The 24,972-nt window shown below is 38.8% G+C and overlaps 2 protein-coding genes across 2 annotated transcripts in view; both read right to left on the bottom strand.

The window, feature by feature from the left end:
* Positions 1-2,955: 2,955 nt before the first annotated feature.
* LOC116912064 (angiogenic factor with G patch and FHA domains 1-like) lies at positions 2,956-12,285 on the bottom strand. The gene is given in 9 exon segments (XM_032915926.1): positions 2,956-3,191; positions 4,661-4,823; positions 5,943-5,982; positions 5,984-6,056; positions 7,337-7,540; positions 8,107-8,209; positions 8,501-8,599; positions 9,428-9,519; positions 12,228-12,285. Coding segments are annotated over 9 exon segments (1,068 nt in total).
* Positions 12,286-16,908: 4,623 nt separating this feature from the next.
* Positions 16,909-24,972, bottom strand: part of Asb3 (ankyrin repeat and SOCS box containing 3) — a 57,730-nt gene continuing 49,666 nt past the window's right edge. Inside the window, exons 9-10 of the mRNA XM_032916598.1 lie at positions 23,980-24,110; positions 16,909-19,551 (exon numbers count right to left, since the gene is read on the bottom strand). Of these exons, the coding sequence (XP_032772489.1) occupies positions 19,346-19,551; positions 23,980-24,110 (337 nt within the window). The 3' untranslated portion in view covers positions 16,909-19,345. The remainder of the gene's footprint in view (positions 19,552-23,979; positions 24,111-24,972) is intronic.

Below are 24,972 nucleotides of genomic sequence, written 5' to 3'. Positions count from 1 at the left end.
AAATAAAATCAACTTTGAACCAAAAGTCATCAAGAACAATAAGGAAGGACACTTCATATTTAACAAAGGAAAATCCACCAAGATGAAATCTCAATCCTAAATATCTATGCTCCAAATGCAAGGGCAAACACATTCATAAAAGAAACTTTACTAAAGCTCAAAGCACACACTGCACCTCACACAATAATAATAGGAGACTTCAACACCCCACTCTCATCAATGGACAGATCATGGAAACAGAAATTAAACAGAGACATAGAGAAACTAACAAAAGTTATGAACCAAATGGACTTAACAGATATTTATAGAACATTTCATCCTAAAACAAAACAATATACTTTCTTCCAGCACTTTCTCCAAAATTGACCATATAATCAGTCACAAAACAGGCCTCAACAGATACAAGAAGATTGAAATAATCCCATGCATCCTGTCAGATCACCACGGACTAAGGCTGGTCTTCTATAACAACAAAGATGACAGGAAGCCCACATATACACGGAAGTTGAACTTCTCAACTTTACTCTACTCAATGATAACTTGGTCAAGGAAGAAATAAAGAAAGAAATTAAAGACTTTTTAGAATTTAATGAAAATGAAGGTACAACATACCAAAACTTATGGGACACAATGAAAGCAGTGGTAAGAGGAAAACTCATAGCTCTGAGTGCCTCCAAAAAGAAACTGGAGAGACCATACACTAGCAGCTTGACAGCTCACCTGAAGGCTCTAGAATAAAAAGAAGCAAACATACCCAAAATAAGTAGAAGACAGGAAATAATCAAACTTACGGCTGAAATCAACCACGTTGAAACAGAAAGGAGTATACAAAGAATCAACAAAACCAGGAGCTGACTCTTTGAGAAAATCAACAAGATAGATAAACCCTTAGCCAGACTAACCAGAGGGCACAGAGCATGTATCCAAATTAACAAAATCAGAAAGGTAGACATGATAACAGAATCTGAGGAAATTCAAAAAATCATGAGATTACTACAAAATTATTACAAATTACTACAAAATTACTACAAAATTTTACTACAAAAATTACTACATGTAGTTATTACTACTACTACAAAAGCCTATATTCAACAAAACTGGATGAAATGGACAGTTTTCTAGACAAATACCAGGTAGCAAATTTAAATCAGGATCAGATAAACCATCTAAACAATCCCATAACTCCTAATGAAATAGCAGAGTTATTAAAAGTCTTCCAACCAAAAAGAGCCCAGGTCCAGACGGGTTTAGTGCAGAATTCTATCAGACCTTCATAGAAGACCTCATACCAATATTATCCAAACTATTCCACAAAATTGAAACAGATGGAGCACTATCAGATTCCTTCTATGAAGCCACAATTACTCTTATACCTAAACCACACAAAGACACAACAAAGAAAGAGAACTTCAGACCAATTTCCCTGATGAATATTGAAGCAAAAATACTCAATAAAATTCTTCCAAATGGAATCCAAAAACACATCAAAATGATCATCCATCATGATCAAGTAGGTTTCATCCCAGGGATGCAGGGATGGTTTAATATACAGAAATCCATCAACACACACACACACACACAACACACACACACACACACACACACACACACACACACACACACGTTTCTTATATAAAGAAACTCACAAAAAAAACCCACATGATCATTTCATTAGATATTGAGAAAGCATTTGACAAAATTCAACTCCTCTTCATGTTAAAGGTCTTAGAAAGATCAGGAATTCAAGGCTCATACCTAAACATAGTAAAAGCCATATACAGTAAACCAGTATACAGCCAACATTAAACTAAATGAAGAGAAACTTGAAGCAATCCCACTAAAATCAGGGACTAGACAAGGCTGCCCACTCTCTCCCTACTTATTCAATACAGTACTCAAAGTTCTAGTCAGAGCAATCAGACAACAAAAGGAGGTCAAAGGGATGTAAATTGGAAAGGAAGAAGTCAAAATATCACTATTTGCAGATGATAGGATAATACTTCAGTGACTCCAAAAGTTCCACCAGAGAACTACTAAGTCTGATAAACAACTTCAGCAAAGTGGCTGGATATAAAATTAACTCAAACAAATCAGTAGCCTTCCTCTACTCAAAGGATAAACAGGCTGAGAAAGAAATTAGGGAAATGATACCCTTCACTATAGTCCCAAATAACATAAAATACTTTGCTGTGATTCTAACCAACCAAGTGAAAGATTGGTATGACCAGAACTTCGAGTCTCTGAAGACAGAAAATGAAGATCTCAGAAGATGGAAAGATCTCCCATGCTCATGGATTGGCAGGATTAATATAGTCAAAATGGCCATTTTACCAAAAGCAATCTACAGATTCAATGCAATCCCCATCAAAATTCCAACTCAATTCTTTACAGAGTTAGAAAGAGCAAATTGTAAATTCATTTGGAATAACAAAAAACCCCCAGGATAGCAAAAACTATCCTCAACAATAAAGAACTTCTGGGGGAATCACCATCCCTGACCTCAAGCACCTATAGAGCAAAAGTGATTTAAATAAATTGTATGGTATTGGTGCAGAGACAGGCAAGTAGATCAGTGGAATAGAATTGAAGACCCATAAATGAATCCACACATTTAAGGCCTTTAAACAAAGTAACGCCAGACACTGGAGGAACTGGAGTTTCATTGATTTGGATAATTTGCATAGTCAATTGAGTGGTGAAATTGGTAAATTTCTCATTCCAAGGGCCTTTCGGGTAATTATTAAGCTGAGAAAGGACCAATGTAAAGTTTTGAACTCTAGGTGGAGTCACACAAACATGCATGAAAATAGGAGAACAGGAGGCCATATGGGTCTCCCATAAGATATCAAGCTGTTCCTGCAAACTATCTGTTGATTTAAATTTAGAATTCCCAATTGTATGAAAGCATTCAAATTATTTTGCGTGGAAAGTGCTTCAGCAACTTCTCCTAAAAGTTTATTCACCTTGCTTGGCATAACAACAGATTGGGAGGGCGATCCTGGACACTGCAGCCGAAGTAGCTGCAGTGGCAATGGCTGTTATAATTGCAATGATAATACCAAAGTCTCTCTTATGACGGGTCAGGATCAGCTGATTTTCTCCCGAATGACTGACAGGCAATGGAACTATGCCTGGGATCCACACAACCAGGGTGAGTCCTCTGATCCCCAGCAGCTTCGTAGATGGCATTCCTGCAAAGAACAGTTAAGACTATCTCCAGCATTAGTACCATTCCAAACCACAAAGAAAAATGGAGGAATTATTAGACAGCAAGGAAACATTTTTCACTAAGGTGAAGCATAAGGACTCAGAAAGCCCAAAAATCCCAGTTATGTTAGCTTGCTCCTCATCAACCTCAATGACTGCCATTCCCAGAGACAAACTGGTAGCCAAGAAGGCACTGGGGTAGGTTCTTCACGAATGCCCAAAAGGTCTTCTCCTGGGTCAGGATCCATAGTGATGACAGGAGGAACACAACGCTCAGGCACCCACACAGGAGTCTCGGCATCCTGGAGAAAAATATAGACAGAGCCTCAGGCCCTAACCGAGACAGGATCAGGTCCCTTCCAAGTACCGGTGATGAGGTCTTTCCATCTGGCCATGTCACTTTAATTTTTTTGAATATAAATTATTAGATGAGGTTCTCCACCTTGTGCAAACAAAAATCCTTGTGATTATTGATACAGTAAACCTTTTTTTCCAAAAAACAAGCAAAAAAAAAAAAAAAAAAAAAAAAAAAAGAAAAGAAAAGAAAAGAAAAAAAAAAAGAAAAACCAAACCAAACCAGGCTGAAACGCCGGCTCGGCAGTTATGAGTACCTGCATTGGACCCAAGTTCCTTCTAGCACCCATGTCCATTCCCAAACAACTCTAACTCCAGCTCCGGACAGGGTTTCTCTGTGTAGCCCTACCTGTTCTGGAACTTATTCTGTAGACCAGGCTGGCCTTGAACTCAGAGATGTGCCTGCTTCTGCCTCCCAAGTGCTGGGAATTAATGGTGTGCACCACCACCGCCACCTACCAACGATAAATCATTTAAAACAAATAACAACAACTCTTTCAATCCTAAGATGTACCTCAATCCGTATTCACCAGGAAGACACTTTTAAGTTTGAAATTTAGTAAGTGAAAAACTAGTTGGTTAAAAAAATTGAGTCCGGGAGTTGGGGATTTAGCTCAGTGGTAGAGCGCTTGCCTAGCAAGCACAAGGCCCTGGGTTCGGTCTAAAAAAAAAAAAAAAAAAAAAAAAAAAAAAAAAAAAAAATTGAGTCCAAATGTGCCAATATATAAATTATTTTTCTTTTGTGAACTGTAGTAACCAACTTACTGAATCAATGTCTGGATTTTCTTTCTGCATTAAACATTGTAAAATGTTTTAATATCTTAAATAAACACTTCCTTCAAATTTTACATACTACTTACTTCTAATGAAACTTTACAAAACACCTACTTCTAATGACTGAGTTTGTAAAAAAAAACAAAAAACCATTCATTTCGCTTGAACCTTAGTTTTAGAATCTGAAACCTTAACAAATATATTTAAAATACAAAGATACAGAATGATGTTTACATTCATAAAATCTGTGGCTTAATTAATGATACTAAAATAATGTAAAATTTTAAAGAAAGCATTATCTTTTCTTCATTTGCTGTCCAGAAACCTGGTTCCTTTCTTCTCTTCTTTAATTTTTTATCTTTGCTTGGTTTTGTGCTAGAGGTCTGGTAAGGCTGTAAATCTACGTGCAAGTGAAACTGGTACCGACCACTTTCCACATCACAGTAGTAATAAATCCCAGTGGAAGCATCATAATACAGTTGGTTCTCCTTTCAAAGTCAAGAAAGTAAGTTTTACTCATGTATAATGAAACAAAAGAGAAAAATAAACAACAAAAATGCCAAATATAGTCAGTGGATACATTTGTTTTAACAATTATTGTATTTTCAGATGAATTAGAGAAATTAGAAAAAAACCTTTAAAAATTATTAATGTCTGCTCTGCTTTCCACAATGAGAAAAATTTAATCTTAATTGCATCAAATGAAACTGCAAGTATTTACAATGTTTTACTTTATGTGAAATGGTAATTTCATAAGGTTCAACTGACCACATTAAAAAGAAATGTAAGAAACGTTTCTGAAGCATGAACACTAAGGTGCGGATGACAAACTGCACAGGAGACCAACAGTGTCCTGGGACCCGGCGGCCAAGCCTCGTACCACTACTTAACTCTTGACTTTAACATTTAATAATAAAGAAACTGCGACGATGCCTGTAGGTATGCAGGATTGAAAGAAAACACATACATGGGCAACCCGTTTTCAGAGAGTGCCACCAAGGCTTTACTGAGATCTCCTTATACACCCCAGGCAAAAGCTGTGGGGAAACAACAAAGCAGGTGAAAATCCCCAACCAGGAAAACAGGAGAACCGGAGAAATCTGTGTCATGGACAGTCTCAGGCCCAAATCAGGCTGAGAGCAGCTGCCAAGGGTGCAAACAACTTCTTGCTATAGCAGGCTAAGAGGGGGAAGGGAAACACCCCAAGGTAGGGCCCAACAAAACTGGGGCTGCGGGGATCAGGTGTAAGAAAGGGTAAACAAATGACTATGTTCACTAATTTTCTATTCCTGTTTCTTGTTAGAAAATTGGAGGCAAAAGTTCAAAATAGGAAGGAAAACTTGAACAAGGGACTGAAACAATGAAAAACAGAAATGCTTGAAATGCAAATGCTGCTCCATTTGCAGTCAACAAAACGTTACAAAGTCCAACAGACACCACCACTGACAGACAAGACCCTGGGAAGAGTTTCAGGGATGGAAGCCAACCCTCGAGCCCAATTTTAAACTCTGCCAACTGTTCCTCCTCTCTTCTGCTAGGACGTACTTTTTGTTATCAGGCAGCTGAAAGCTCAACAGTGCGGTATTCGGAAGATCTGGGATACTTACAGAACCATAGTAGAAACCAGTGCTGTGGTCAAAGTAAAGCGGGTGCAGCGGCTCTCAGGCTTTCAGCTGGCGAGGACCCTCCGAGCGCTGAGCCTCCTGCTAACCCGGAAGCACACGCCACCAAGTGACACACATGTCAGCTAAGCTGGACCCCAGGAAACGAAACCACATGGACTTAGGACGGTGCTTCAGTTTGTTTCCAGTTTGTAATGGAAGCACATCGCAGCTAATTATAATCAGAACCATTTTCAAATGTTTTCTAATTTAACCGCGGTCCTAAATTTTGTCTTTTTTGTTTTTGCTGCAGATGAGACAGAGGCCTGCACATGCGAGGCCAGTGCTGTACCTCGAGCTGCATTTATCCCCAGAATTTATGCATTTATCTTGTTTGAGTTTTAAAGACAATAATGGTAAAAAGTATTCAAAGTTAAATGTGTGGGAACGTAAGGAAGCAACCATAAAGTATAGACTATGAAGTATCTCTAAACAATTGATCTAATTATTCGATACGTCAACAGTAAAGACACTTTAAACCTAGAGACAGAGAAACTCGAGATTAAACGTTCATAATTAAAACAACTGTGAAAACCATCCGGGAAATCTAAGTGAGGAGGAGGCATCTCACACGCAGCCCTGGGATTGGTGGGTGAGGGAAGAGAGGAAACTGCCCTTTACTTCCGGGTGTGGCCAGCTTGCGCACACGCGCAGTACTTGGCAGACTCAGGTCGGAGGACAGTTTGTGCCTGAGAATTCAAGATCAGTGTGGGCAACAGAGGGCCACCCCATGTCAAAATAACCAATAACTACTTTGGGTACAAACATGTAAAACGACACTGTTCTTGGGCCTCACTATCCTGTGTGACTGTAAACGTGAGAGCCCCTGCGTGCACTCACCCACATGGGTCAGAGAAAACCGTGTGCTCCTGGTTCTCTCCTTCTACCTTTATGGAGGTGGCAGGGTTAGGAACTGAACTCAGGCCGTCAGGCTTGTGTAACAAGCACCTTCTACCTCCGGGGTCACTGCACTGAGCTCCAAGGTTCATGGGCTGAGCGAAACTATACTGACAATATAGCTCATATAATCATAAACAGAAATCATCACAACTGTAAATACATTCCCACTTGTGTTTTTTAGCAACCACGGCTGAGTGTGTGGTACAAACCTACGCTCTTAGGTACACACAGACCGAGGTCGGACACAGGGGAACAAGGCCAACCTGAGCAACAAAGCAAAACTTTATTTCAAAAGACAAAACAAAACTCGTGCCCTGTGCACAATCATACATTTTATAACTCACTCACAACTACTTGTAATTCATGTTTGTATCCTACAGGACCAAGGAATCCTATCTTTCTCCCCATCTCCTGGACCTCGGGTTCATGGTTAGCCTTTATTACCTGTGAATCGGAGGTGAAGGGATCCTCGTGTCTGTGGTTAACACTTTCTGCCATCTCAGTACCGTAGCTCTCACTGTCTATTCGTGACTTGGCTTTAGAGTCGAGAGCAGACGCTTGAACAAACTGACTCTGCTGTGCAGACAGTTCCGTCTCTTTACTGGGAAGATTATCATCGTTATAATATGTCTGATAGTAATAATCTATAGAGAAAAGAAACAAGCAAACAGCTGGTGAGTCTATGGGAAAAGTTTAATTGTTAATTGCAAAATCCAAATAGCAAACACAGACCTGCACCAGACACCCACTGAACCCCTGAGTGTGGAACACAAAGCTCCATCCATTAAATCTGGCCACAAGGCCAGGGCAGATGTAAGAGGGATGGGGGGAGGGTGGGGAAGCAGGTTTATTGACAAAATTATTCAGTATGATCAGTATGGGGGTTTACTGGGGAGGGGGATCCTAGCATTGGAGAGCCTGAGGTGAATGAAACCAACCTGGGCTACCCAGCAATTCCAGATAAATTCCTTTATCTCCATACTGAGGACCTGACTTGAGCAACAAGAACACTTAGTGCAGCAGGGAAAACATACACAAGCATTGAGGAAATTATAATACATTTCTAGTTTGTCATCCATAAATTGACCAAAAGAAGTGACAAGAAATCTGTATCAGATTCTTCATATTTACGTACTTTGTCTGTATTATTTTTAAAGAAACACTGCACCCATGTGCTATGGATGCTCTGAGGGTACTAGACACAGAACACCTGAAATTGACCTAGGAGCGTGGCTCTCTGTCTGTACTTCTACATCAGACTTTTGATTATCTTCATTTTTCTCACAATGCAGTATTTTACTAAGCTCTTCTACCTAAAAGGAAAAAAAGGTTTAGGAAAAATAAGCCATAGAGCAATTTAAAAATACACAACACCCTACCATCCTCAGAATATTACAAGGCATTTATCATGGTAGGACTTTTAGACCTTTTTCAGCAACCCCACAACCATTCACAGGGCAAGGCTGGCCTCTGGCTTTCCTTAGCTCGTTCCTTCCCTTTCATTCCTTCCTTTTAAACACAGAGCTCAGTATTTTGCAAGCTGATAATGAACATACAGGGCAAATAATCCCCTGGCTTCAGCCTTCCAGATAGTTAAGACTTACCATGCATACTACTGTGACCCACAGTATTGTCATACTCCTGGGTCTGGTGGTGAACACCTTCCATTCAAAGCCAGATAGGGCTACACGGTGAGACCCTGTCTAAAGAGGGAAGGAAGAAGGATGGGCAAACTATTCAAATCGTCCCTCCAAAAACCTCGGGATGGAGCTCAGTGGTGGGCACACCTGGTAACCATGAAGTCCTAGGCTCACTACAGAAGGAAAAGTACAACTAAAGACAGTTCAAATACAGGCAAGTTCCAGCCTTAGCTTGGACAAAATAAAAGGTTTACTCTCGTAGTCTCAAAGGCCAACAGCTCTTGCTACAATTTAAAACTACAAGTTTCCATCTGAACTGAACTTTCTAACACCAGAGACTCAAGAGTTATTTACTTAAATATATTTAAATGCTATTTATATGCTATATGTACTTTTTTCTTTGCTCTTATCACTAAATAACTTCAGCAGAATGGAATGAGAGCTTGGCAGAGGTGGCATTTTTCCTCTGTGTACTTTGTGCACTGAAGTACCCTTAAAAGATGCTGTGGAGGGGTTGGGGATTTAGCTCAGTGGTAGAGCGCTTGCCTAGGAAGCGCAAGGCCCTGGGTTCGGTACTCAGCTCCAGGGGGGTGGGGGTGGGAGATGCTGTGCAGCACATGCCCATGAGTGAATGAGAACTGCCTCAATCCACACACCTCTCCTCTGTCTGACAGGATCTCAGTCCCCGTAGTTTATGATCAGTAAGCTTGAACACAGAAAGGCAGTGAGAGTGGTTACACACAGGTTTATCTAGGTACCTTATGAACTGGGCGATCTCTCTTACTACCAGGACCCGGAAGCAGGAAAACTAATTAGTGAGAACATTGAGGGGGTGCTAGCTCTCGATTTCATCCCTCAGCCTGTCAGCCCTTACCCTGGGAGGCCAAGTACCTTGCCCTGGTGCTGTCCGTCTGCCGCCACCACTGCCATGAACTGGATGGAATACTTAGTATCCACATTTATACAGGAACTTTGAGTAACATCTGAATTTACACAATTGCCTTACAAAAGAGTTGTCCTGATACCAATGTCACACATGAAATGTCTTAAGAAACAAAGTAACTTATAACAGGCTTGTTAATCCCCAAACCAGAATATATTATGGCTATTAGGTTACCCTTTATTTACTGCTCCAAAAGAAATGTATTCAAAGACTTGGGACCAACAGATAACTAACTATACTCTACCATCCCAGTACCCAGTAGGTAATGTTGACTAGACGGTAGTTATAACTATTAGCAAGATGTAACACTTTTTCTACTTTGGGTTTATTGTTATTATTGTTGTTGTTATATTAATAGTTATTATTATTAATATTGTCATTATTACATTGGGGGAGAGAGGTGTTGGGGATCCAACCTAGGGGCTTCTACATACTTACAAGCACTGTACCATTGGCTTCCATTTTCTTTTCTTTCTTTCTTTCTTTTTTTTGAACAGGTCTCTCTACATTGCCCACACACTAGCCTCAAGTTTCTAGACCAGAAGTAAAACTGTAAACAAGGGGTACAGAAATCATTTTAACCCAGCAGTTATTTTCCGAGCTCATTTAAGAATAGTATGTCAGGGACTGGAGAGAGATGGCTTAATGGTTAAGGCACTTGCTATGCAATCCATAAGGACCTCAGTTTGGATCCCAGCACCTGCAGAACAAGCAGGCTTGGTCCCTGGCACATCTGTAACCATTGGCCATTCAATAATCCTTAACTGAGAATGTTTTGTTTAGCTCTGTACCCCATTTTTAATAGGGTTATCTGGCTCTCTGGAGTCTAACTTCTTGAGTTCTTTGTATATTTTGGATATTAGCCCTCTATCAGATGTAGGATTCATAAAGATCTTTTCCCAATCTGTTGGCTGCCATTTTGTCCTAATGACAGTGTCTTTTGCCTTACAGAAGCTTTGCAGTTTTATGATATCCCATTTGTCAATTCTTTTTTTTTTTTTAAAGATTTATTCATTTATTATATATAAGTACACTGTAGCTGTCTTCAGACACACCAGAAGAGGGCATCGGATTTCTTCACAGATGGTTGTGAGCCACCATGTGGTCACCGGGAACTGAACTCAGGACCTCTGGAAGAGCAGTCGGGTGCTCCCAACCGCTGAGCCATCTCTCCAGCCCCCATTTGTCGATTCTTGATCTTAGAGTATGAGCCATTAGTGTTTTTTGTTCAGGAAATTTTCCCCAGTGCCCATATGTTCGAGACTCTTCCCCACTTTTTCTTCTATTAGTTTGAGGGTACCTTGTTTGATGTGGAGGATCTTTATTTACCTGGACTTAAGCTTTGTACATGGTGATAAGAATGGATCGATCTGCATTCTTCTACATGTTGACCTCCAGTTGAACCAGCACCATTTGTTGAAAATGCTATCTTTTTTCCATTGGATGGTTTTAGCTCCTTTGTCAAAGATCAAGCGACCATAGGTGTGTGGGTTCATTTCTGGGTCTTCAGTTCTATTCCACTGATCTATCTGCCTGTCTCTGTACCAATACCATGCAGTTTTTATGACTATTGCTCTGTAATACTGCTTGAAGTTAGGGATGGTGATTCCCTCAGAAGTTCTTTTATTGTTGAGTATAGTTTTTCCTATCCTGGATTTTTTGTTATTCCAAATGAATTTGCAAATTGCTCTTTCTCTATAAAGAATTGAGTAGGAATTTTGATGGGGATTGCATTGAATCTGTAGATTGCTTTTGGCAAAATGGCCATCTTTACTATATTAATCCTTCCAATCCATGAGCATTGAAGATCTTTCCATCTTTTGAGATCTTCCTCAATTTCTTTCTTCAGAGACTTGAAGTTCTTGTCATACAGATCTTTCACTTGCTTAGTTAAAGTCACACCAAGGTATTTTATATTATTTGGGACTATTGTGAAGGATGTCATTGAAACATTTTCAATAGCATTCCAGGAATGTCTCCATTTTAAACCACGGAGGAGAGATTAAGGAAAGATGCAACAGTGAATGCTATAGGAGCTTGGTGAGTCAGTGATCAGAATGACTTACTACACCATTACCTATTTCATTGAAGATATATATCAAGATGTCCTTGCCTGCTAAATGTAATTTCAGTGGCTAAGGACCTAAGACTTACAAAATTTATAAATCAAAATATGCTTTTCTATTGTTCTTTATGTGAGGAACACTGGGACCAAGCCTTCCTTCCTCTAAGCTCTCTGTCTTTAGGGACACTTAATATTCTATCTAGACAGAGTTCACATGAGAAAACTGGCTTTCAGGTTGTGTGTTCCCACATTGAGGGAAGCACAACAGGAAAGGGACAGCAGGAACAGGAGACATGGTGTTCTATCTCAATATCCATATCTGACTGCCCACTTGCTTTGTATATGCTTTGAATTCTTACTACCTTGTTTGCTCTTTTTCTCTCATTAAATTCCAGATGATTGATCCCCCTGTCTCAAAAGCACAAGAACCCAAATTGATGACGGGTGGTGAGCAAAGGAAATCAGAGCCCTCCCTATAATAACTGTGTACTGTCTCATAGATTCTAAACTCATTGACCAATTCTTCTGGGCTCTCACCCTCAGTTCAGGATCTCTTGCCTGCATGTGGAGGTCAGATTGATGGTCCTAGTCAGGAATAAATGGTCAGCAAGAACAGACCGAATGTATGTTCTCCTGTCACTTGGGACATTACAACTCTTCCTTACCAAACACTAGACCCTTACCTCTTTGCTTTTCTTGAAGAGGCCAGGTCTCAGTTGAGAAGATCATGAAGTTCCCCATTTTTCAGCTCACTGCATCTGATAACCATTGAAAAGGAAAAAGGAAGAAAGCTGGCTGTGCATGCAGATCATGGCAGCATGAGCCTATGAATACAGAGTAGGCAAATTCAGTCCCACCAAGAGCTATGATTATCATCACCATTCTCATTCATATTCATTCTCTCTCTCTCTCTCTCTCTCTCTCTCTCTCTCTCTCTCTCTCTCTCTCTCCTTTGTTTAACTAAGGAGGGAATGGCAAGCCAGTGTTTTCCCCTCCTCTATAAGCCATGCCACCCCAGTGTTGCCATCCCTTGTTATTTATTTATTTATTTATTTATTTAGCTTTATTCCAAGTTAATTTATATCTATTTCTTGATATTTCTTTTTATAACTTTGAGTCAAGGGTCTCTGAATGAAGCTGTGGAGACTGTAGATCCCGATCAGCCCTACTTCTAGGAGGTCCCACTCACAAAAACACGGAGACGGAGAGTGATGCAATCAAGCAAGAGGTTTGATGATCCAGTGCGCTGGAGTGGCCCTGTAAACAGGACAGAGGTGACCCAGAAGAACAAAAGCACACACTTTTTATACTTTTTCAGGGTATCAGCTTTAGGTTACAGCATGAGTTGATTATTTCTCATTGGTGGGGCTTATTACCTTTTGAATTCATTGGTGGCTGCCTATTGTCCTTTGAATTCATTGGAGGCCCTTGGTGGGAAAATATCTTTGGCACGAGGTTAGCTCACTCACCCGGACGGGGGACTGCTAAGGGTGGTTAGCTCATTTCCTAGAAGAGGGAGTTATCCAAAATTCTTTGGACAGTGTGTTGAAGTCCCAGCCACCTGGAGTTTCCCTAAGGCAGCCTTTGTCCTTAAAGTTTGAATCTTACAAGATCAGTAACTTAGGTTAAGCCTCTCTCCAGCTCACAAAATTGTACCAGCCTCAGCCTCCTGAGTGATGGATATTAAAGATGGTCAACAGCACACCTGGCTTCTGTTCATTGTACATTAAGTTTAATTTAAAATTTTATTCATGTCTGAGAAAGGATGGAGGAGAGGGAGAATTATAGGTTATTATTCATTATTTTTTCCAGTAACTGTGTGGTTGGCCACCATCTTGGCTACTATGCAACCTTTATATAATACCCACTTCCACTGAGCACTCTGATTATCATTGCATCTGTCTTTTACAATTTGGACTTGGAAGCAACACAAGGACTTGTTTTATGTTTTCTTAATGTTCTCTTGTTTGGATTACAGGTCATGGTGACAGAGGAAAGAAATGAACCAAAGTGATCAATTGATCACTCTCTAAAGTTCTTTGCCTTGTCTTTTTGTTGTTGTTCTCTGTGCTTCCTATCTTCTAGATGACAGGGATATAATCCAATTTACATGTTGAGAGTGGAAAGGAAACACTTCTGACCCTTGACATAAAATGAGATTCAGAATAAGCACCTGTTTTGAAATATATTTTATGGAAATGTGTGCATATGCATGTGTGTGTATTTATAGACAGAAAAATTATCATGAACTCACTGAGGCCCTAAGGCAGAGAAACTGATACCTGTTTTATTGTGTACACTGCTATTGGTTGGGGGGTGGGGTGGGTGCTCTTCATATTTTTCTCTAGCATAAGGTAGAGGTCACTTAAGTGTACCTCATATAACAGTCCATTTTGTAGAGTGATCCCAGGAAGGAATGAGGAAAGAAAAAAAAACAGAAGAAAGAAAAAAGAATGAAGGAAAGGATTATCCTTAATTTTAATATTGTCCTTCAATTAGTTGTTCTATAAATGAGAGGAAAAATTTATTTATTTATTTATTTATTTATTTATTTATTTATTTATTTATTTATTTATTTATTTATTTATTGGAGCTGGGGACCGAACCCAGGGCCTTGCACTTGCTAGGCAAGTGCTCTACCACTGAGCTAAATCCCCAACCCCGGAAAAATCTATTTAATAAGTAGTGCTGGGATTAAAGATATATACCATTGAGACAACCTGAATTTCTTAAGAAAAAAGAAATGAAAAGAAAAAAATTTCTATGTACATAAGAAATCCTATTTTGTTATAGTCTCCCATTTGTGTACTTTGTATTCAACTTTGCTTTATTAAGTTTTACAGAGCACTATCTTCAAATAGTAGCCAACAGTTTTGATATGTGCAGGCAATAGTTGCCTGCTTTAATTTTTTTCAAAACCCAAGGACTGACACTGGTCTAAACACAACTCTAAGAGGGGATAAAGGAGACAAGTCTGAAATACCAAGCACAGAAGTCAGCTCCAATTGATAACCATAGGAGAACAGAGCATTTTTTTCCCCACTGGAGTCTCAGCTTCATATACAACCAAACCTAAGGGTGGGCACAGGGTAGATTTGAGTTGGTGGGGAAGATCTAGGAAAAGTTTGGGGATGGGAAAGTAAAATCAAAATGTAGTGTAGAAAATATAATTTCTATCATATTTTTAAAAGCCCTCCCCCCAGAAAAATACAACAGTAAAAGTTTACTAACAAGTGTTCCTTTTCTGCATATTCAACCACCCCAACTAGCTAAGCAGTGTACCATTCTGCCATAGATGAACTGCTGAAGTTAAAAATAATGTGGGGACATTTGGCTATGTGAAGCCATCATCCTTATTAGGTAAACTTTCCAATACATAGAGCTGTGCTCAGGGTGTTCCAGTCCTTTAAGCCTCAGGTAAACTCTGTAGGTAAGACATACAAATTCAATGGTTCTACAGGGTGTGTGTACTTACTTAAAATCAAATCATTGGTTGGTGTAAAAAGAAATTAAAAGAACAGGAGAGTAATGCCTAGGATTTTAGATGCTTAATTTCTGTGCAAGCTTTATTTACCTAAACGTTCAACATTAAGAATGTGAAATCTTGTAGATATTGTCCAAATTTGGTCTTGAACTTGCTGAGCTGACAGGAGGCTGGGTGAGAGTAAGTGACATCCCTTTTCTTTTAGGGTGTGTTATCAATTTCATTACCATTTCCAAAGACCTAGGCATGAGTGTATTCATTTGTTAGTTGCCACCATGCGTGGCTACCCTAAATTGGAGCAATGTGGAGGGTAGGCAAGTCACAATGCAAGGACATCAAAGGATAGTGAGTTTTAAAACATTCAAATTGAAATCATGAGTGGTTTCATGCAGAAAACTTGTCACTGGAGAGACAGGGTTCAGCAGTTCAGAGCACTGGCTGCTTTTTCTGTCCGAGGACTACTGACACCACTCTTGTGATCTCTGTGAGCACCAAGCATGCTCAAATAGTTCACAGATAGACTTAGACATTCACACACACACACACACACACACACACACACACACACACACACACACACACACTTGCGAAGAATGGGGTGGGAGTTGGGGGTGAATTGAGATCTTCAGGGAGAATGTAACCAGCTCAAACAAATAAATAACTAGAAACTCCATTAATTTACTTATGTTATTTTATTGAGTATACAGTGGAAGAGGGAAAATGGGCTGTCCCATATTTAGAGTACCACCTGTGGGTGAAGATGAAGGGCACTCTTCCTCTGCTGTGATGATCTGTGCCTTGGGAAGGAAGGTATTCAGCCCAGACGGGCTGTTGTGTAGTCCCAATGCTGTATGAAAAAGACTTTGATTCTGGCCTCTCTTCAGACTCCCCAGTGCAGTTTGGTAACCCTTCATGAATAGAAAGGGAAACTATGTCTAGCAAGCTACAAGCAGGAAAAAAAGACAAAGAAAATGTATGTTAAGTTGGGCCCAACAAGGCAAGCTCACATTCCACAAGGGGTGATAAAGACTCACCCCTGGATGGAAGGAGAGAATTGAGTGTAACAGAGTCCTCTCAGAGTCCAAATGCACCAAGCCCCCAACGTTTATATCACTCCACCACAGACTCTAGTACCTCCCCTTTTTGTAGACAATAAAGAAAACAAAGAATAGTCCAGGAAACATTGTGAAATCGGTTAATTTTAACTATATGTATTTTTAAGTTCCTTAACCTGCATAGATCAGAACCATAAAAAACCTCAAAGACAAACTAATGGACCTAGAAGGGAGGAGGATGAGTTATATCTTCCTTCCTTTCTTTTGTCTAGGGGGGGTCAGTGTATGTATGTATGTATGTATGTATGTATGTATGTATGTGTAAAGATTCTCTCTTACACGCACACAGACACAGACACAGACACAGACACACACACACACACACACACACACACACACACACACACACACACACACACAGGCACACAATATTTTTGAGGACTCATCCATATCCTAGGTTGGCCTCTAACTGCCTATGTACCTGAGGATAGTCTTGAATTTGTAATCCTCCTGCCTCTACCTTTAATTTTTTTAAAATCCTGTATTTTCTTTTCAAATCAAACACTTAAATGTCATTTCCTTTATTTCTATGAGAATTTCTTTTTTTTTTTTTTTTTAAAGATTTATTTTATTTATATAAGTACACTGTCACTGTCTTCAGACGCACCAGAAGAGGGCATCAGATCCCATTACAGATGGTTGTGAGCCACCATGTGGTTGCTGGGAATTGAACTCAGGTCCTCTGGAAGAGCAGTCGGTGCTCTTAACCACTGAGCCTTCTCTCCAACCCCTCTATGAGAATTTCTTAAAAGATTAATAAATGTCTTTCAATTAACATTTTATTCATCAAAGCAACTCCACAAGACCACTTAAAATCTACATCCAACTTATTCAAAGTAATTCTTCATTAAAAAAATATAACATATGCTGACCTCATTGTGAACTACTGATGTTAATACAGTAGAGGCTGTACCATATGACACAGAAAAAAAGCATGCACAATCAGTTCCATATAATTAAAATGGCAGGATTTTATTGGACAAAATAATTGTTTATTTGCTGCAAGGCATTATGCACCAATGAGCATTTGTCACTTAATAAAGCAGTAACAATGATAAATAGATTTAAAACAAAACCAAAAACCCAGCATTTGGGCCGTGAAGGTGAGAGAAAAAAAGAGAAAACAAACAAAAAAACCCCCTGTAAAGTCAGAGTTACTAAGTTTTCCTTGCGGTTGTTGGTTTGCTTGTTTGCTTAGAAAAAAATTTTTAAAGGCAAGGAAAATGGAAATGGCACGATTGTAAAACTACTATAACGGTATGTTCAAGTTGTCAAATGTGACCATATTTAACTAAGAAACACTACCCAAAGGGAATGTGATTCTGAGATGCCTGAGGTCCCCATTGGCTCTGATCAGAATGCAGGAGTTTTCAAATAACTGCCTTGAGTCACACAAGGACCTAAGTAATGGATCTCCTGGTCTCAGCTTTACCCACATGGAACTCCTGACACAATGACACATGCCTGGAAAAACAGGTGTACACACCCATCAACTGAAGAGATAAGCCTATGTGTTTAACTTCCTTGGTTTCTCCAGTACTTATCTGTGAGCACTCATGCCCTCTACAGTCACCCTCCTGTCCACATGGCTGGCCAGGAGTCACAACACGGTCACTGCTCAGCACCATCAAAATCCAAGCGAATACTGTTATTCCTAGCCTAGGAAAAGATCAAGCTTCAAAGTGCAGCTTCTATGAGATGCTTGTCATCTTTTCACTACTGTAAAGTCAAAAATTTATCAGCTAGGGGCTATCTATATTGACTTTCAGGACTTAAAAAATAAGACCACAATGATAACTTATGGGAAATCGGGGTTTTGTAATACATTTGGACATGAACAAAATACAGTAAAAGATATACTCTTTTAAAGTATTCTACATACACTTGGTCATAAGCAAAAACAAAACCTGATACAGAGTTTGAAAAATAAAAGACACACTATTTTAAAAAAATTAAATTTTGGAATATATTTATTAACTGAACAATCAGAATTTCTGCCTCATTTTCAATACCTAACTTTATATCCTCACCAAACTAGACTTGAATGTAAAGATGAGTTTTTCTTCCCAATCAGTTATCATGAAGTCCATCTTCATTGTGCTTCTTTCAATGGCCTATACCAGAGAGGGGCCCAGCTGATCTACCCAATCACAGGTTGCTGGTAAACGTGAAAGCTTGCCTCCTGCGCTGCCTGTCATGACAGCCACACCCTAGTACCTTCTTCTTAAGGCTAGTTTCTAATCCCCTAGATAACCGATTTGATCATGTTTGATTTTTCTTGACTTGAGGTATAGATAAAACAGTTGTAAAAATTCACAAGGCAGTATTCTGAGGTCCTTATTTTATCCATGATCTGAAAATACATCCAGATATTAAGAAAGAAAAACATTATATTAATGTGATATAATTGACTATTGGTGATCAATAGGAACAAAGCTGCCCTCTTACTCTGGAGCTAAATGAAACCTGGCTATTACATTTAGTATTAAATTACTGAAATGTGCGCCATTCTTTCTCTATAGATAGTGCTGTATGAATGTCCCTTTCAAGTTTCTTTATTAATATTCTAAGTGCAGTAAAATACTTCTAAAGATGACATAAAATTGTTCATGCCTTTGAATTTAGATGTGTTCTTGTCTTTGCACACTAAAAATGGCTTATCTTTTGCCAAAAAAGTATAAAGAACAAACCTTGGCGGGGGGGGGCGGGGGGCAGAAGATAATAATATGACTGATTTTTTATGTTCTTTAAAAAAAAGTCACCCCTGAATTTACATGTGAAAATGCAAGAGTATCAACACCTCATAAAACTGCTTGAACTAAGAAATGAGAACAGATTATAACATGGAGGAAAATTCTTTATAAACATTGAAGATATTCGTCCCTAAATAAAATAATAACAATGGTACATTATTCAAAAGAACAGAGGCTATAAGTTCTTCCTGGGAAGTTTATGGATTCTATCCTTAGCTTCTAGCAAAGGTGAACATGAACACTAAGTAGAAAGATGTCACATTCAGCACCACAGTACAACAAAGTGCACTGAAAATAAACTGAGTAAGGCAAGATGAATAAGGTTCACAATATTGGGAAAGAGAAGAACTGGGAAACCAAGCTGTAAACATTTACATTTCCTATTATCCCCAAATCCAAACAATCACACACGCCATCTTTTGTGACTAAAAAGAATTAAAAGACCTGTGTCAGGTGGCCTTCCTGATTTCTCCATCATGCTTAGTTGCTGGTTCTAGAATCCCATTCATTCTCAAAACCTCTTCATAGAGCAAATAGCTCTGCAGACTTCTGGGAAGTGGCAACTGATGGATGAAAATGTCAGAATGAAGGTGCTCTGCTTTTAGACTGGAGCGAATTTCCAAACGACAAAGGTGGGTTAGGCTTGGAACAGAGGCTGGAGAAAGAAACAAACATAATTTTGACTAACAGTGGACTGAATAAATGGTTGGGCATGTAAGATCTCTTGCTGTGAAAGCCTGAGCTTGAACTTCAGAAACCATGGAAAAGCCACAGTGGCAGTAAGCATCTTTGACCCAGCACTATAAAGACAAAGCTATTTAGAATGGATTTTCCCTTCTGTCCAACACTGACCAAGGAGACTTTAAAAAAAAAAAAAAAAATTCACTAGGTTATTTTTAGAAAAACTAAATAAAGCTGTTAAAAATTTTTCTTTGCCACCCAGTGGGCCTCAGATTATTTTAAAAAGTTATTGAAGTTAGAAAATTTTAAAGGTATAAATAGCTCTCAGTTGTTGGAAGTAGCTCAAACAATATTTAAGAGACAAGTGACTGGGACGAGACTTTGCATAAAAACCATAGTCACATCTCTGATGAGTCATAGACTTAACAGATACTTAGCAAAATTTTGGTGTCTTAACTTCTGTCAGAGGAATATATCTCTTTGAAAGTTCTGGCTCCAATAAAAAGATACAGTTATCTCTCAGATTAAAAAATACCCAATAATACTAGAAACGAAAAGGGAAATTGTAGTCCATGTTGCCTGTACACACTAGTCCAAGCTATCCTTGTCCAGGTTATCCTAAGCAGAGATGCTCCTCCTGCCTTTGACTACAGGCATCATACTTGACAAAAAAAAAAAAAAAAAGATTTTAATTAAAATGTGTCTGCCTGTAGGATATATTGGTGCAATAGTGTTGGTGTTAATTTCTGTGTTGTTGGTTGTTTTGATTTTCATCTTTTGAGGTTTTGAAGAGAAAGGAAGAGGTTAGGGAGAAGGAGAAAGAATGAATCTGAAGTTGAGTAAGTAGAGGAAAGAATTCAAGAAGAAAAACATGATCAAAATATATTACATGACAATCTTCTAGAAAAACAGGAAAAAAACTGTGTGATGCAGAGGATTGACAATTATTACCTATTACCCTCCAAAAGATTTGAGAGACTGGAATACAGTATTTTTATTAAGACAAACACACAGTTTATGATCATGTTTAGAAACTCGGCTATTTTTGTTTTCTGTAGGTTTTATAGTACTGACAGTTCAAGCTAGGACTGTAAACACGGCAGCTAACTGAACTGTCACTGATATGAGCTCCTCTTCCCCTTCTCTCCATTGCTGAGACAGGGTTTTCCATATAAAAACCAAACCTTAATGCCTTAGCTACTCTGATAGGCAAGGTATGACAGGCATTCATAATGTATTTTTGCTGGAGCTATTTCAGGTTTAACTGAAATTTGATCTCCTTTCTTTCTTTTTCTTCTTTCTTCTTTCTGCTTCTTTCTTCTTCCTCCTTCTCCCCCCTCCTCCCCTCCCTCCCCCTCTCCCCTCCCCCTCTCCCCTCCCCCTCTTTCTTCTCTGGAGACAGGGTTTCTCTGTGTAGCTCTGGCTATCTTCAAACTTGCTCTGTAGACCATGCTGGCCTCAAATTCAGAAACCTACCTGCCTCTGCATCCCAAGTGCTGGGATTAAAGGCATACGCCACCACATCCCAGCATATACTTCTTTTTAATGCATAAAATTAACAATGGTTGTTCTTACCTCATTATAAAGTAAAATAAGAACTCTTATATAAGTATTATCTTTTTTTTTTTTTTTTTTTTCCGGGGCTGGGGAACGAAACCAGGGCCTTGCGCTTCCTAGGCAAGTGTTCTACCACTGAACTAAATCCCCAACCCCTATAAGTATTATCTTATTTGTTGATTTTAAAACTGTCTCACTATGTAGCCACAGGCTAGACTCTCTTTAAGATTTAAGTTAGCCATGACCTTGATTTTCTTCTCTCAGCTATCTGAATGCAGAGATGACAGGTATAAACCAGTGTAACTGGCCTGGGAATTGAATATATTACCACCTAGATAATAATCAAAACCTGTTTGCAAACAGGGGGCAAAATCTACACACGCCCACATGGCAGCCCACAGCTGTCTATAACTCCATGGTCTGACACCTTCACACAGAAACACAAAAGCACATAAAATAAAAATAAATAAATAAGTTTAAATTAAAAAAAGAGCCAAGTGTGGCGGCATAGGCCTTTAAAAAAAAAAAAACCTTACGCACACCACTGAGACATCACTACTGTGAATAAGATGAATAGCAAACAGCTCAACGGCTCTAAGTCATTCTCTTGGAAAATAATATTCCTCAAAGCTCTCAGACCTATAGAACTAGAAAACGGAAAGAACTCAAGGCTTTGTAAGAAAAACTGCATGTTCAATTGTGGATACATCCAAATGTAAAATATGAAATAGTGACATCCAAATGGCTACTGGATATATAGAGCTGGAGATTATATATATATATATATATATATGAAAAGAGGTTGTAGCTAGAGAAAAGACAGAGAAGCATAAGCTACTAGTAAATATCTAATATGCAGGATATCCAATTTGTGACCTCAAAGGGGTCATGACCCACAGGTTGAAAATCACTGATCTAGACATACAATAATTTTCCCATTTGGCATATGTGCCCTTTTTGATTTTTTGTTTTCAAATTCACTTCTATCTGCTTTGAATAAATATCTGTTTTCTAATGATGCAAATACAAAATCAGAAAAGTATCTGCAAATACTATTGATGAGAATTACATATAATCATTAAAGAAATTCTAAACTGGAACACCTGGAGACTCTGAACAGAAACTTTCCTCACAGTCTGTATATGCCTAAGTTCAAGAGCACTTTAAATTGAAAAAATTTACTAAAATGTAATTTTTCAAGAAATTACAGGCCATTTCTACATAGGTTGATTTGTTAAAAACCTATTCAAACTGTTTTTGAAGAAGTTTCACTTTATATAAAAATAAACATGAAACAAAAATTTTCCCAACTTAAATCACGTAATCTTATAACATATAATCAAAATTAAATAAATCAGAGAAAATATGTAGGAATACTTTGGATATATTATATTTAAACTGAGCTTCTTACATAAAATAAAATCTATCCTGTCTACAAGGAATATAGGCATAGGGGAGGGAGCAGAGACAGAAGGAATGGCCAACGTGAGACCCATCCCATGGACAAGCACAGTCCCCAGTGATTGATGACTCTGTGATGCTTGCAGACAAGAACACGTTGTTCTTTGAGAGGCTCCACCTAGCAGCTGACTCAGACAGAAACAGACACCAAACACAGTTAAACAGTGGATGGAGCCTGGGTCTCTTATGGAAGACTAGGAGGAAGGATTGAGGGTCCCGAGGGGGATAGAAACTCCACAGGAAGATCAACAGAATCAACTAACCTGGACACTTGGGGCTCTCAGAGACTGAACCCCATGAACATACATGGACTGGACCTAGGCCTCCCCACTCATATACAGCAGATGTGCAGCTGAAACGTCATGTAGGGTCTGAACAACTGGAATGGGGGTTATCCCAAAAGCTGTTGCCTGTATGTAGGATGTGTTCTTATAGCCAGGCTGCCTTTTCTGGCCTCAGTGGGAGAGGAAGGACCTAGTCTCGGAGTACCAGGGCTGGGGGTTGATATCCAGAGGGCCCCTATCTGCTCAAAGAGGAGGGGTATGGGGAGGGGGGCAGTGAGTGGGATGTAAAATGAATAAAAAAATTAAATTAAATTAAAAATATCCCACTGAGGGTTGGGGATTTAGCTCAGCGGTAGAGCGCTTGCCTAGCGAGCACAAGGCCCTGGGTTCGGTCCCCAGCTCCGAAAAAAAAAAGAAAAAAGAGAAAAAAAAAATATCCCACTGAGTAGTTTTTAACTTTTTGGCTAATAAAATTTTAATAAGTATAGTAAAGTTTGAAAAAAAATCTGTTTTAGAATAGTCATATAAGTGTCAATCAAGTATATGAGGAAACATATACTTGTAACCTCAGCACACAAGAAGTAGAGGCAGGAGTACCAGCCTGGACTACAGAGAAAGACCAACAACAACAAAATAATCAATTCACAGAATTTTCACTCAGTTCACAGGGTATACAAACAGGTTAATACATTATTAGTAGAGACAGGTACAAATAAAATATGTTAATATTTCCTTTCAGAGATGATAACTTTACAGATAGAACACAAATCTATAATAATCTCTAAAGAAATATTAAATATTAAGCTTAGTAAACTTTTGAATACAAACTAAGTATTTTGCTTATGTATCTTTAGAAAAGCAAAAGATTATCACTGAGTAAAAATAGTCAACTGCTGTTCTCTGTAAGATCTGTAGGCTAAACTTATGAACGGATATAATTCAGAGGAAATTACTACCCTTTCCTCCATGCTTTCTACATATGAGGAAATCCATATTATCCCTAATTTACTATGTTCTCTGAAAAATCTACAAAAATTCAACGTAAGTAGAGAATCAAGAGAAGAAAAAGTAGCAGTGTGCTAAAAGTTGTGCTTTCTTACCCATGTGCTGCTGAAGAGCAAAAGAGGAGTTTGCACGAACTGAGAGCATCTTTTCAACAGCTGGAGGAAGTCTCTTCCAATTAGAAAATTCCAAAGTAAAGATAAGGATGTCGTCACTGACTGAATCAACCCTGTTATGAACAACATATTAACAGGCAATCAGAAAATAAATATTTGTGTGTGTATCTGCTTCTAGTACTAACCACATAAGCAAATACCAGGCTTTTATTTTTACAAGAACTTAATGATGAAAGGGAAACCAGAGCAAAACCACAGAGAGTATCCATACAACTAAGGCAACTTCATTAGACTCCTCTTCCTAGAAGAGGAATAACTTTGTGTGCAGCAATCCAAGAGGCCCCAAGAGGAGTTTCCACACTCCTGAAAAGCAGGGACTTCCTTTTTCCATTGGAACAAACACCAGTGTCTTGGCTGAACTTGCCATTACCTCCTCTCACCTGAGCTGTCTCACTAAATGTAGTCTGTCTATCCCTATAGACACAGGGTGATCCAGAAAGGATAAAGCTCAAATATCTCCACTCATCCCTAAGCTGAGCATAAGAGAGAGATGGCTCCACCACTCCCAGCCCCCATCTCCTTAGTATTCCCAGATATTATGCAGCTGTTCTAAGAACGTTCCTCATTATAGACTCAGCCCTAAAGAGTGATCTAACATAACATTCAGCCTTAAGAACAAAAATATGAGGTCCACACTAACAGATCTTCCTCCCTCTCTTTTTTCAAAACAACACAGGATTCCCTACCAATCCACCTAAAAGAGGCTTCCCCAAATGTTAGAAATGAAATCTAATGAAAATTAAAAAAAAATGGTTTAAAGTAAATCCCAATTTCTAATATACTTCTAAATAAATGTCTAAATTCTTTAAGCTTCTAGCTCTCTTACATAATACATAACCTAACTCTTTCTACATACTTTATAAAAATAATATATGAAATATGATAAACACACTTTTAAAGGCTATAATGTGTGTA

The sequence above is a fragment of the Rattus rattus genome, chromosome 11 (genome assembly GCF_011064425.1).
Source record: "Rattus rattus isolate New Zealand chromosome 11, Rrattus_CSIRO_v1, whole genome shotgun sequence".
Lineage (NCBI taxonomy): Eukaryota > Metazoa > Chordata > Mammalia > Rodentia > Muridae > Rattus > Rattus rattus.
Note: the sequence above shows the minus strand (reverse complement) of the source record. Positions and strands in the feature narration are given on the sequence as shown.